Source organism: Benincasa hispida, chromosome 8 (assembly GCF_009727055.1).
Source record: "Benincasa hispida cultivar B227 chromosome 8, ASM972705v1, whole genome shotgun sequence".
In the NCBI taxonomy this organism is placed as follows: domain Eukaryota; kingdom Viridiplantae; phylum Streptophyta; class Magnoliopsida; order Cucurbitales; family Cucurbitaceae; genus Benincasa; species Benincasa hispida.
Genome location: NC_052356.1, coordinates 54,615,844 through 54,629,140, shown reverse-complemented (window position 1 = coordinate 54,629,140; position 13,297 = coordinate 54,615,844). Strand labels below are relative to the sequence as shown.

The 13,297-nt window shown below is 34.6% G+C and overlaps 1 protein-coding gene across 1 annotated transcript; it reads left to right on the top strand.

Annotated features, from left to right (window-relative positions):
- The first annotated feature begins 10,075 nt into the window (after positions 1-10,075).
- Positions 10,076-11,439, top strand: LOC120083313 (transcription factor MYB41-like). The gene is made up of 3 exons (XM_039039011.1): positions 10,076-10,295; positions 10,411-10,540; positions 10,623-11,439. The coding sequence occupies exons 1-3, from the start codon at positions 10,163-10,165 to the stop codon at positions 11,368-11,370; spliced, it is 1,011 nt and encodes a 336-aa protein (XP_038894939.1). The 5' UTR covers positions 10,076-10,162; the 3' UTR covers positions 11,371-11,439.
- Positions 11,440-13,297: the final 1,858 nt, after the last annotated feature.

The following is a 13,297-nucleotide window of genomic DNA, read 5'->3' as shown; positions in this document are numbered from 1 at the left end:
GTGTAAGGGGTGCTCATGCTAATCTCTAAGTGGCCCACAGTGTGCCTTTTGTCGTGGTACTCCCGTTAGTGTGAAGTGCCAACTCACATGCCCAGGAAATCTTAGGCATTTGTCTTGGCTAACCTCTAATTAACCTTAGGTATACTCTCCTTGAAGTAAACGGTGAAGGTCCTTAAGCGGAAATGACGATCGGATTCAAATCCCAAATTTTATAGAACATGAATTTTACATAAACAAAATAGAAACATTATGCATAATCATAAATTTTACAACATACTAAAAAAAAAAGGAAATGAGAGAATTAGAGTGAGAAAAAAGTTACCCTTTAAGAACCCTTCTTTATGTATTTCCTTTCTCTGAATCTGTCATGAACAAACTCGATCCATATGGTAACCATCACGAAAAGAGCCTTTTGTATTCTCTAATGGGATGAGAATCACTAAGGAGTTGTGGGCTCTTAGTTTTTTGGAAGAGAGGAAGTGATTGAGAGGAAAAATTGTTTTTCTAGAGAAAAACTTCCATCTCTTTTTGGAATTGTGTAAGTCTATTGAGCATTATATCCCCACATGCACTAAATACAGAGAAATAGGGGGAAAGGAGTTACAAGTCTCTCCCAAACCATTTTCAAAATAAATTAAAAATAATTTAATATATAAATATATAATAACTACCTTATCATACAATATATATTAAACTATATGCTATATCTAATATCACACATAACCTAGAGTTTAATATTGTATCAAATACAATATAACCAACAACTATGGGAGAAGGACGTAGTGTTGGGAGAAGAAGAGATGAGTCGGGGAAGTTGACGTTGGGACAGTTGTACGGGTTAACTAAAACCCAGGAAGAAGACATGCCCGATGCTGGGAAAGGTAAGGGCAAGATTATAGAGGATTGAAATAGAATCTGATTGTTTGTAATTAAACTTTGTGAAATCAATAAAGTTTGATTATGAAATGTTATTGTGAATATTGGCTAAATTTCGGGGACGAAATTTTATTTAAGGGGGTGGTAAATATAAGACCCTAACCCTTAACCTAGACTATATTGGGTTAAGATAGGGAAATGAGTCTTAGTCAAAAGGGTTTGTATAGAGAGTAGATCAAAAAGGTTTGGGCAAGTAGCCTTTTTTAGGTTAATTTAAGATTAATTGACGCAAGGATGCGCCAATGGGTGGTGTCTGCCATGAACATTTGAGAAGTTATTTGGACATTGAAAGAAGCTAAGAGTGACCGAGAGGAAAGGCTATGTGGAGACAAGCATGCGGTAGCCAATGTCTAGAGAGGTTAGTAAAGCATGTGGCAGCCTCAGGTTGCGCGGACATAGGCATTGTACGTTGAAGTTTCACGCGTTAGACAATCGTGTAGCAAAGGAATGACGCTACATGATGAGGAAGACGATCGTGTAGCAAATGAGCAGCGCTACACGATGAGGTAGACAATCGTGTAGATGGGTGTTGGACGATCGTTTAGTAAATGCACGGAGCTAAACGATGTGGTAGGCGATCGTTCGGTAAAGTGAGGCGCTAGACAATGCGGAGAGTCGCACTAAACGATAGCGCTAAGCGATGGACGCGGTAGCTAAGCGATAGATGCAAGAACTACACGATGAGCAAGAGTCGTGCGGTAGGTTGTGTGCTATGCGATGATGCTATGCGGTAGCATTACTAGACAATGAGCTAGGCGGTGAGACAAGCCATGGTGGACGCATGATGAAATGTCTTTGCGTTGTCAAGGCTAGCGATACATAAGGCCCATGAGGTTAGTTTGCATTGGTCTTAAATAAGAGACTAAGGACATTAACAAACAATTAAGACAAGCCATGATGGTCATAAAGGATGCGTTAGTAAGAGGCTAGGCGATGGTAAGCTATACCATAAGGCATTGAGTTGAGACTTAGCTTGACTAAAGGGTTGACATACGTTGGAGATGTGATATATGCCAGGGACATCCAAGAGCATGTGGGTGCATAGGACAAGACTAATAGTATGCGTTGGTGTTGAACGCATGGTGTGAACTATGCGACCAAGGAAAATTGAGGTTAGTGTCATGCTTGGCAAAAGCCTAGGATGGACGCATAGGGGTGATTGGGTAAGGTCGTGTGAGGATTAAGAATTGGTCGAGATTTTATTATGCGTTAGAAAGGGTGTTGCCATGCGTTGACAAGCCTTGGTGTAGGTGTGCTTCGAGGTTATCGCATGGGATGACTATGCAATGGAATGCATGGGCAAGTGTTGATCGTAAGGATGCCAAGGGCGTGGTAAGTTGAGGCTTGGGGAAGGATGGATATTAGGCAAATGTTAGCCAAGGGGGGGAACGCCAAGGCATGTGCGAGGATAGACCTATACGAGGTTGGTAAGTGGCTCACGGGCAAAGCTTCCATATGATGTTAACTATGCGTTGAATAAATGCTTGGAGGTTAGTAAGCACTAGCATGGGCTATGCGGTAGCATCATGGGCCAAACGATGGTACCATGGGATGCGTTGATTAAGTATTGAGGATGGTTGATTGTGAGAAAAAGCTTACATGCGATACTGGCTATGTGAGGTTAGTGAGCCAAGGAGATCGCATGACATGGGCCGAGCGATGGTCCCATGGGGGCGTAATGTACTAGCTTGAGGTTAGTGGGTGATGGAAGATTTTTGGTAGGCTCAGGCAAAATAGGCAATGGCTTAAGGAGCGTATGGTATGCGATCCAAGAGGAAACAATTTTAAGGCTTTGGGGCTAAGGCATTAATGGAAGGTCGAGAGTGGATGGGCGACAAACCAATTTGTGATCATGATACTAAACTGTCGATCATCAAGTGGAAAATGCGACCATTCAAAGAGATATGCGATTGCCAAAGAAAGCTTGCGTTGGAAATAGCCTAAATATGAGGTGGCTCAAGGACATTACATGCAAAGTGATCCTTATCTACTTAAGCAGGAGGTGTAAGGCTAATATGACATGCAAAGTGAACCCTTTGCATTGGAAAAAAAGGGTTAAAATAGCTCAAGGCTGTGGTGGCAAGGGATTGGCATTGGCAGCATGAGGAAAGACATTTGGACTTGAGGTGTCGCATGGAGAGGAGCCCAGGACACCTATAAATAGGGAGCTTGGTGTGAATATTTTACTTATGCCATTCCCAAGTTTCCATCTAATGTCCTAAAGAGTGAGTTGACAGTAAGGTCCCAGGCTGGCATCGAATTCGGAGTGCTGAGGAGAAAGAAATTGTATTAGGAAGGTGGAAGGCCCAGACTATCATCCAGGCCCGATGCATGCCCAGTGGCCAGCACATCACCAGAAGCACTAACGGACGGATGTCGCGATCACTACTCGACGCATTGTGCGTACCTCCCACTCATGCTGCATGCCTTCGGTGCGAGGATTGACACCCACGGACGCGTTGCTAGCCCCTGTACACGCGCAGACACGCCTTGTCGCAAATGCCAATGCCCAGAATAGGCTGTTTGAGGGATCTGGCCGATTTTGGTCATTTTAAGTAGGGTAAGCTAGTAAATTCGATATAAGAGGATATTTTGGATGGTTTAAAGTTATTTTGTGGATTATGGTATTAATTTGGAATTTCGTTGGAAATTGGAGGAATTCCAGGAAACACTTCAAAGGGAACTAGGTGAACTTGCAGAAGAGAATCCCTGCAAAAACCGTGAGTGGTTATTGTGTTATTATATTGTTGATGTAATTTCTATATATATAGATAAATATATATAGGGAATAATGTTAAATTGGCATGATCAGAGATATATGTTTATCTTGTTACTATGCTTGTTAAGATATTGCTTGTATGTTTGTGTTGGAAACTGGAATTGTACTCGGGATATATAGTTAGTATGCATGAAAAGGTACTTGACGGGAAAATGTAGTCGGCTACAACTGGCGGGAAAAGATAGTCGGCTTCGGTCGATGGGAAATTATAGTCGGTGATGACCGACGGGAAATATAGTCAAGTTATCTAAGCATAGCTAGCGGGAAAATAGTCGATGTGCACATTGGCGGGATAATAGGGTACAGAGAAAGTTTCCATAAGAATTGTTGATACATTGCTCTAGGGTATGTGTGAAAGTGTCGGAGAAAATGTATGATCATGCCAGGGATACCAGTGGTAAAGCTGGGGATGTTTACATTATGTGGTAACCAGTGGTCAAGCTAGGGTTGATTGTTTTGACCGGCGGTTGAGTTGGGGATAATCCAACAGATTGCCTGGAGAAATAATATTGAACTTGTAATAATGTTTTTGTTGATTATGAATTGATTTTGAAAAAGTATATTTCTAAAATCAAAGTTATTTGTTTATTTAAAGGCACCACTCATTGGGCTTTAATAACCTCATATTCTCCCCCCCCCCCCCCCCCCCGCCCCTCCTCCCTAGTAGCGAAAGCGGAGTGTTTAGGGAAAAGCCACCAACACCAGGAATTGGTAATCTCTCATAGGGCGGGACTCGGATCGGGGTAGTTAAAGGTCATTAGGATAGTTAGATCATTTGTATAAAATTGTTAAGAATATTGTAGACATTCTTAATTGTTAATATAAATAAAAAATTGTTGGTATACTAGCTGTCCTAGATGTGAGTAGAGTTGGGTAGTTGACGTCACAAAAGGGTGATGTTTGCTGTCTTCACACCCTCTTTTGGGTCTTGGGTTGAGGCTCAGAGGGGGTGTGACATAAATTCTTTAATTAAATTATTCAATATCCATTAACTGTCGAGCTTTCTACTAAAGACCGATAGCTACACTCTTCGCACTATAGATATATTTCTGTGTCCATTGGATATAACTAGTCAATGGTGCGATGACTCTTCACAAATTGCTCGTAAGTATAATTAGGCCAAAATTACCATTTTACCCTTGTAGTTATATCTAACTTCTTAAGTATCACTGATTCCTCTAATGAATAATAAATCATAGTCCAACTAGGAATAAACCCCTCTTGAGCCAGAAGAGGATGTGACACCACATTATTCAAGCCCCAGAATTAGTCCTTAAAAAAGTAATTCATCTACTTATTCGACCTCGAGGAAGAAGTAAATTCCGTCTTGTGTAGTTATGTTCCCAGCTTCTTAATCAGAAGAATCCACAAAATGGTAGACTTGTTGATTCGACGATGTGGTCGCTCTCACCCATACAAATTAAAGGATTACCCTCATAGGTTGGAGTTCACAACTCATTCAGGATTCAGGTCATGTTACCTATGGTCATTCTGGTGAAATGTAAGTCTCTATTATGAACGGTTTTAGATAACGAGACTAGTCATTTTGTGGTCCATTCTTATACAACTCCTTTGTATAGAATACCCCCGTTCACATGTCTCCACATTGATCAGGATCAGATCATTTGTAGCACTTTACAACAATTGTAATATCTACAAAGCTGGTCGTACTCGTAGTATCCCTAGAATAAGGTATCTAGCCTTATCCATCTACTACAGACCATTTAGGTTATCACTTAAACATGATCTAGTTGTATGTCTCTACATATATATTTAAGTTATAAAAGATAACCTTGGATATTAGTTTATTAGTTTGTGGGTTTAATGCTACTAAATGTCAAATAAAACATCAGATGTTTTATTAAATAAATAAAATGTTTGTACAATACAATTACAAACTACAGAACCCTACGAGATTTAGGGCACCAACCCCAACACTCTGCCTATTAGACCTGGCCCTCCTACCATTTCATGTGCTTTGACACTTAGGAGTTTAATAGGAGAGAGATAAATCATAAATGAGACCTTAATGGTAAACAAACCTGTAGATTAGTGAAAATTTGTTCACCATTGGGCTATTTCTAAAATAAATTGAGTGTAGAAGACATTAGTATAATCTTGGGCATACAATTAGGCCTTCTATGTTAAAAACCTATATATATAAAAAAAAAAAACAAAGCCAATTTGTTTGTCGTGTTACTAATTCAGATAGCCATAAGATGATACTGTATATATATATATATATAAAGATGTCCTCTACAAAGATCAAGTCTCTTTATGTACCTACTATTAGGAGTGGATTATGGATTCGAACCTCTAATTTCAAGGTTGATAATATTATCATGAGATAACATATGGTTCCATTGCAAAATTAATGGATAAATAAGAGGAGTAGCTCACTTGTCTTATCAAATTGTAAAGTCCCTTGATTTTTTTTAACGTGGAATCTTCATCTAGTACAAGTTTTATGACAATTGAATAAGATTTACTTGTGCATTATATTCGACTTCACTACTATTAGAAACGGACCATAGTCTCAACTAAGACAACCTCTTAAATCTTGTTACCCTCAAACAAATTTCATAATCAACCAATTAACAGCTAGGGAGAAAACTCACAATACAAAACCTTTTGTCTCCTCTAATTTTAAAACTCTTTTAAATGGAACCTATTGATTTAACAAATATATGAATAATTGAGACACTTATATTACAACTAGGCAATATAATCAAACATTTACAAAAACCATTCATTTAAGTGAAATAATGCATCAAATAATTGTATTGCTATATTAAAATGGCAAATTTGACTTATTTTATATGCATAAATAATTATTTATAATTTACACCTCATGTAGTACAGGCTAACCTTATTTAAATGAAGACATATTCTAGTAGCCACAAGAAGGATATGCATGCTGATCAATTGTTGAGATGCAAATTGTTTTTTAATATAAAAAATAAATAAGTAAGATCATTTTAAATAGCATTCTTAAACTCTCACCACACAATCCATGGATCTCATATCTTATTTCATCATTAAAATATGTAACCTTCAGCAAAATATTGCTAAGTCAGCACTTTATAATAATAAACAATATTTATTCTATATTGTGTTTGGTGAGAAAATTTGAACTGCTTCTCAAATTAGAAAGTAGGAAATCTTTCAAATGGCATCTATTGAATTTAAAATTAATTGTGGGTTATCAATCTTGACACCTAGGCTGCTCTTTTAGGTAATTCAGTCATAAACCTAAGCATATAATAATTCAAAATAACACATATAGTTGATATTTAAAGTAGAACAATCTTTCTTTTTGATTAGATAAAACTTGAATGGATTAGGGTTTCTTTATTTATTAATTAAGTATATTATAGGTTGATTAATAAAATGAATGTTTCCTGCATGTGGAACATTGTAGACCTATACTTTTTAATAATTAATTCTAAAATACCTTTTCTTTACTATCATGAAAATTACTCACTTTACAGTTACGAATTAAGATCTTCTTGATTGGTTTTTAAAGGCATAAATTTATGCGTCGATATTAGGGGAGATGAAGACAACCAAAAAAGGTTTGGAATTTATTTAGTATTCTCACCACAATAATAATAATGTTAATAATCTTGTTATTTTGTGAAGTTAAAAAAAAAAAAAAAATCTTATTTTTTTTTAAGGTTAAAAACCTATTTTGGTTCCTAAATTTTGACTTGTGCTCAATTTTGGTCCCTAATCTTTCAAAAACATCAATTTGAATCCCTAAACTTGTGAAAAGTGTTTATTTTGGTCTTTACTCTTGAGATTCCGTTAACTTTTAAGGATGAAATCTTCATCCATCTAACATGATTATGCAAGATGAAGGTGAAGTATAATGTCAACAACCAAACTAGTGAAGAACCAAAATCTTGAACTAAAGGACTTTTGATCTCCAATAGAAAATTATTTTACCAACGAATTCAAAAGTAAAACCATAGATTTTTTAACATGACTAATTTATTTAGCAAACTAGTTACTCTAAAAATACAAGTCATCTCCTCATTCTGTTTTAGAATTAACTTAATCTTAATAGCATGAACCAAAATAAACATTTTTTTAAAAATTTAGAGACTATAATAAATATTTTTTAAAATTTTAAGAGTAGAAATAAAACAAGATTCAAACTTTAGAGATCAAAATAGGATTTAAATCGGATTTTTATAGTAAAAAAGAAGTGTCATTCATTACGGATGGAAAAAAAAAAAAGGAAGTACCTAAAAAGCTTATCTTGACATTAATGAAGAAAAGAAACCTAAATATTGATTGCTTGGAATAATAAATGTTCCTAAATTTCGGCAAACATCCAACTCTTTAGAGCCATAAATATTTCTCATTCATTATTGTATATATTATGAGAAAAATGACCAATTCAAATATGGATTGTATCATGGAAGTAAATTTAATATAAAAAGATTCATAAAACGTAAAAAATAGTAACAAAATATCATTAACGTGAATATAATAACTATAATAATAAATATTTGAACTTATTTTAAAATCATAACATATTTATTTATTAATTTCAACCTATTAAATTTTTAATATTTATAATTTTTCAAAAACAATCTATATATTTCAACCGTTAATTTTGTAAAATTAGATATCGACATTCTTTTTTCTTTTGAGAATAAGATCGAAATTGTTGTATAGGGTCAAAATTTTAAAATATTGATTTCAACGAAAATATCGAAGTCTTAATTTAATAAAAATTTTGACAAGATGTCGATTTCGATGGTTATTTTTTAAAAAAATTATAAAAGATTAAAAAAAATAAAATTAATAAATAAGTTAACATGTTTATAGTTTATTAAAAAGATCTTATTTTATTTTTAAATAAGTTAACATGTTTATTATTTATATTATATTTACATTAGTGATATTTTGTTCATTATTTTTTTTTATGTTTGATAGACTTTTCTACGATACAACAAAAATATCATTCACCACTATATCGCTATCGAATCTAGTATAAAATATGGATGAAAATAACGATACATGGATGAAAATTTGATAATACCACGTATGTGAAGATTAGAGGAAAAGATGACGTCCGGAATTTGTGGGTGGAAAACAATGAAGAATTCAGAAAAATATAAAAAATATAATAAATATCTTAGTCAAACGAACCAATTAATGGTAGGCTTGTGAGCATGGAGAGAGAAGGCTACAGTCACAGGGTGTTGAAAAGAGAAGATTACGTGGCTTTTTTTAGTTGGTTACAGCTGTTGGTAATCCACGAAAACGGGACTTCTTTCTTTCCCAGTAAAATATGATCGGCAATTTTATCTCATGGACACCAGTCAAGGGCCTCTGTGTTATTTCTTGTAAATTATGACCACCAAGAGAGGGGAATATTTTCAATTTTAAATATTAACTTTCTTTAGTTTCTATTCATAAATGATAATAATTAATAATTAAACTTTATCACATCTTTTTCTTTTAAGTTTTAACATTCACTTAATTCTTATTACTTATATTCTACAAAATATTGCATATTTTATAGGGATTTAGAGATAACAATTTTATTATTCTAATTTTGTCCTCATTCTAATTATTATCAGCACTTAAAAATAATAAATTCATTTAGAGTACAAAACCTACTACCATGTACCAAATAAAATGAAAAACTTTTTAACTTTTGATTTGATGAAGGTGATAGTTCCTAAAATACAAAGACAATAATAGGGAATGGAAAATAACAAAAAGAAAAAGAAGTTAAATTTACTTCTTCTGATGTTAGATATTAATTAGACATAAAATTAAATGAAATCACAACTATCCTACCAAATAATTACCCAAATTATAAAGCAAATATGCCTTGTTTATCATTTTCAAAAATAAGAAAATGAGAGAGAGAGAGTAGGTATGGTAAAATTTTATAATTTTATATTATGATGGGGTTACAATTATATGAAACAAGTTAAATGAATTCTTTATAGTAATAGTTATTACTTGAAAGTACTTGAAATCTAAGCCATGCAAATTTGAGTTTCCATGTATACCACAAAAAATGGAAGTAATAGTGTGAATGGAAGTGTTAATTTTGAAATATATAGGGATGTAAAGTGCAAAAAATGAAACAGATAGACACGTGGGAGGGTGAATGAGAGTAATAATCACAATCAAGAAACGCTGTAAAGGAGAGATTTTAGAGTGGGGTTTTGTAGTTGTGTATTGTGTGTTATTCTTGAAAAAGAGAGAGGACACGTATCCCTTTTGATTAACAATGGGCGGCCACCAAATCCATCAAATTTAGCCCTAAACTTCTTCATTAATTAATCTCTTCTTTGGTTTGTCTATATATACACCTATCTTCCAATACGACCCAATGTCTTCTTTTTCTTTCTCTCTATTTCTCTTTCCTTCAAACTCAAAAATACCTGAGAAAGGTCAGATTTTTTAATATCCAGTATGGGAAGAACACCTTGTTGTGATAAAAATGGGCTCAAGAAAGGCCCATGGACACCTGAGGAAGATCACAAATTGATTGATTATATTCAGAAAAATGGACATGGAAATTGGAGGACTCTTCCTAAGAATGCAGGTACTTACTACTTATACATATACATTTTTTAATTATGCTTTGTATATTCTTCTTACAAATCATATCTTTTATCTTCTTCTAATCTTGGATTTTTTCTATTTTTGGAAATTTTTAGGGCTCCAAAGATGTGGGAAGAGCTGTCGTTTACGATGGACGAATTATCTTAGACCCGATATCAAAAGGGGAAGATTTTCATTCGAGGAGGAAGAAACCATCATTCAACTCCATAGTGTTTTGGGTAACAAGTAAGTTGACGTTAAATTTACTATAATCTATCTATTTATTTTATTTATTTATTTTCTGAAATGGGTTTTGGCTTTTAACTAGGTGGTCTGCAATTGCCACCCGATTACCGGGAAGGACAGACAATGAAATAAAAAACTATTGGAACACTCATATAAGAAAGAGGCTTCTAAGAATGGGAATTGATCCAGTGACACATAGTCCACGTCTTGATCTACTGGATCTGTCTTCCATTTTACGCTCAACTCTTTATAATTCTTCACAAATGAACCTTTCAAGCTTGCTTGGAGTTCAGCCATTAGTCAATCCCGAGCTTCTTAAGTTGGCTGCTTCATTAATGTCTTCTGAACGTAAAAATCCGAGCTTTTCTCCTCAAAATTCTACACACACGACCATTCAATTTTCTCATCCTCAGCTACAAATGCAAGTTCCTATGCAAGAAATTGTTCAATTCCCTTCACAGGTAGTGGAACCAATTCCAAGTGAATTAAATGACCAGTGGCAAAATGGTTCGATTTTGCCATCAAATTTAAGCCAAGGTTGTAACTTTGATTTGGCTGAGGGATTTGAGTATTCTGGGTTGGATCAGCAACAACAAACCGCCGCAACGGTGGAGAATTCGTATGAAACGGCGACGTTTAGTTCCCATAATGGAAACGGTACTAATTTTGGTTTGGGATCGGTTTTATCTTCTCCTTGTTCTTCAAGTCCTACACAGATGAATTCCAACTCTACGTATTTCACCAGTCCAACTGAAGATGAGAGAGAAAGTTATTGTAGCCAGATTTTAAATTTTGAAATCTCTGATATCTTTGATGAACCTTTCATTTAATGTAATGTCTAATGTGTAATGTAATAAATCAAACAAATCTGTCAAATCTAATTTTTCTTCTTCTATGCTTCATTTTTCTCTTTGTAATTTAATTACTTGTGCATGGACGACACTCCACAAAGAGACAATATTTTAGCTCCTCTTTAAATTGAAATTTTTATTTTAATTTATTATCGCATTAAAAGTCCAAACATATATTCGATCTTAAAAATAATTGAAATATATTTTTTAAATGTTAAGTTCAAAGAGGTAGTATGTAAGAGAATCTCAAAAAAGAAAAAGAAAAGATAGAGAAACAATCACAGTTTATTATGAAGTCTATGCGATGCATTAATTACTAACCAATTAATTCAACGATCAGATAAGTATTTTCCTTTGAATATGAATGTGGGTTTTCGAGTTCTACTGAAAAAGTTATATTAAAAAATGACTTTTTTATTTCTCTATTATTATTATTTTTTTCAAGAACTTGGAAATTAGGGAGGTGACTTTCATCCAAAAGAATACATTTTTAATTTTCAACGATAACAAAATGATGTGTGGTATAAACGCAAAGCTAATAATTCATTACAGAAACAAAAGCGAAAACTACCACAAACTCAATTTACGTCAAATGGGTTTGACAATTATGGATTTATAGTTCGTTGACCTGTACGGCCATATCACCTCGTGATATACAAATTTCTTTCTAAAAGTTATGAATTTCATGTTTTTTCTTTTCTTTGAAACTTGAAATAATCATATGTGAGAGAGAACTTTTCCACCAAGAAAAAAAAGAAAAAAGGAAAATAATGCATAGAACGAACTTAGAGAAAGTGAGACCAAAATCCAAGATTCCGGCGAAGAGACAGGGGTGGAGGTGGCGGTGGATAAAAGGAAGCGGGGTGACACGTGTCATATCCAGGTCAGTTTGGCCAACTGTCTATTCGAGCTCCTATTTATAGTAAAAAGTGGTATTTATTATATTAATCATGCATGGGATTACGATAATTTTATATGGTTTTAAATGGAAAAAGTCAAAGAGTACGTGTCTTGTATGTAGAGGTTACTACTACGGTGGGGACGAGAAGGAAAGAGAGGGTTAATGCTTTATTGACAATCATGGCATGGCTCTTGTGTTATTTTGTCTCTTTCAACCTTATTTTATATTTATTTATTTTGCTTTCTGACTCAAAACTTAATACTGCGACCTTAATGAATCCTACGTCAGCTTATTCGGACACGTGGTCTCAATAATACAAATCCGGGCCCACTCATTTGTTGACTGAAACGGGTTGACCCGTCAACCCGATAGATTACCTTATCCAATTAGATGTGAGGGAGAAAATAATAATAATAATAACAACAATACGAGCTTTTTGACTTTCATCGATCCTGTGTGAAAAGAAGCCATTTATGAAGTTTCCTGATGTCAAATCTTGCCAAAAAAAAAATACACCCAACTTTTAGTTGAAACTATTGGAAATAGCAGGGCCTTCAGAACGACGAACTGTAAGCCGTCAAGGTACAGCAGTCAAGCGAAGAACAAAACTTGCAAAACAGAAATTTGTTATAGGCTGAGTCGCGGAGCTCGCTCTCTTTAAGATGTTTCGTGGCTCTGCCCAAGTGTGCAAGCAGGTCTTAAAATTGTCACGTCGTCCCAGGATAAAACAACCAAATGAAAACCGATCGAAAATGCACCATTATCGATTGGAACGTACACCCTTTCTAAACTCATTGCTCGGAAAGCTAAGATGGAGGAGGAGAGGAAAATAAAGTGGGAATTAAGAAAATGAATTCTGTGTCTCACGAACTGCTGAAGGTCTCGCCTTTTATAGGCCTTCAGCATCGAAACGGACCTTTTTAAAGTTAATCAACGAACCGTTTTAAAAATTAATCAATGGACCGTTTTAAAAATAATCAACGGACCATTTTTAAAAATAATCAA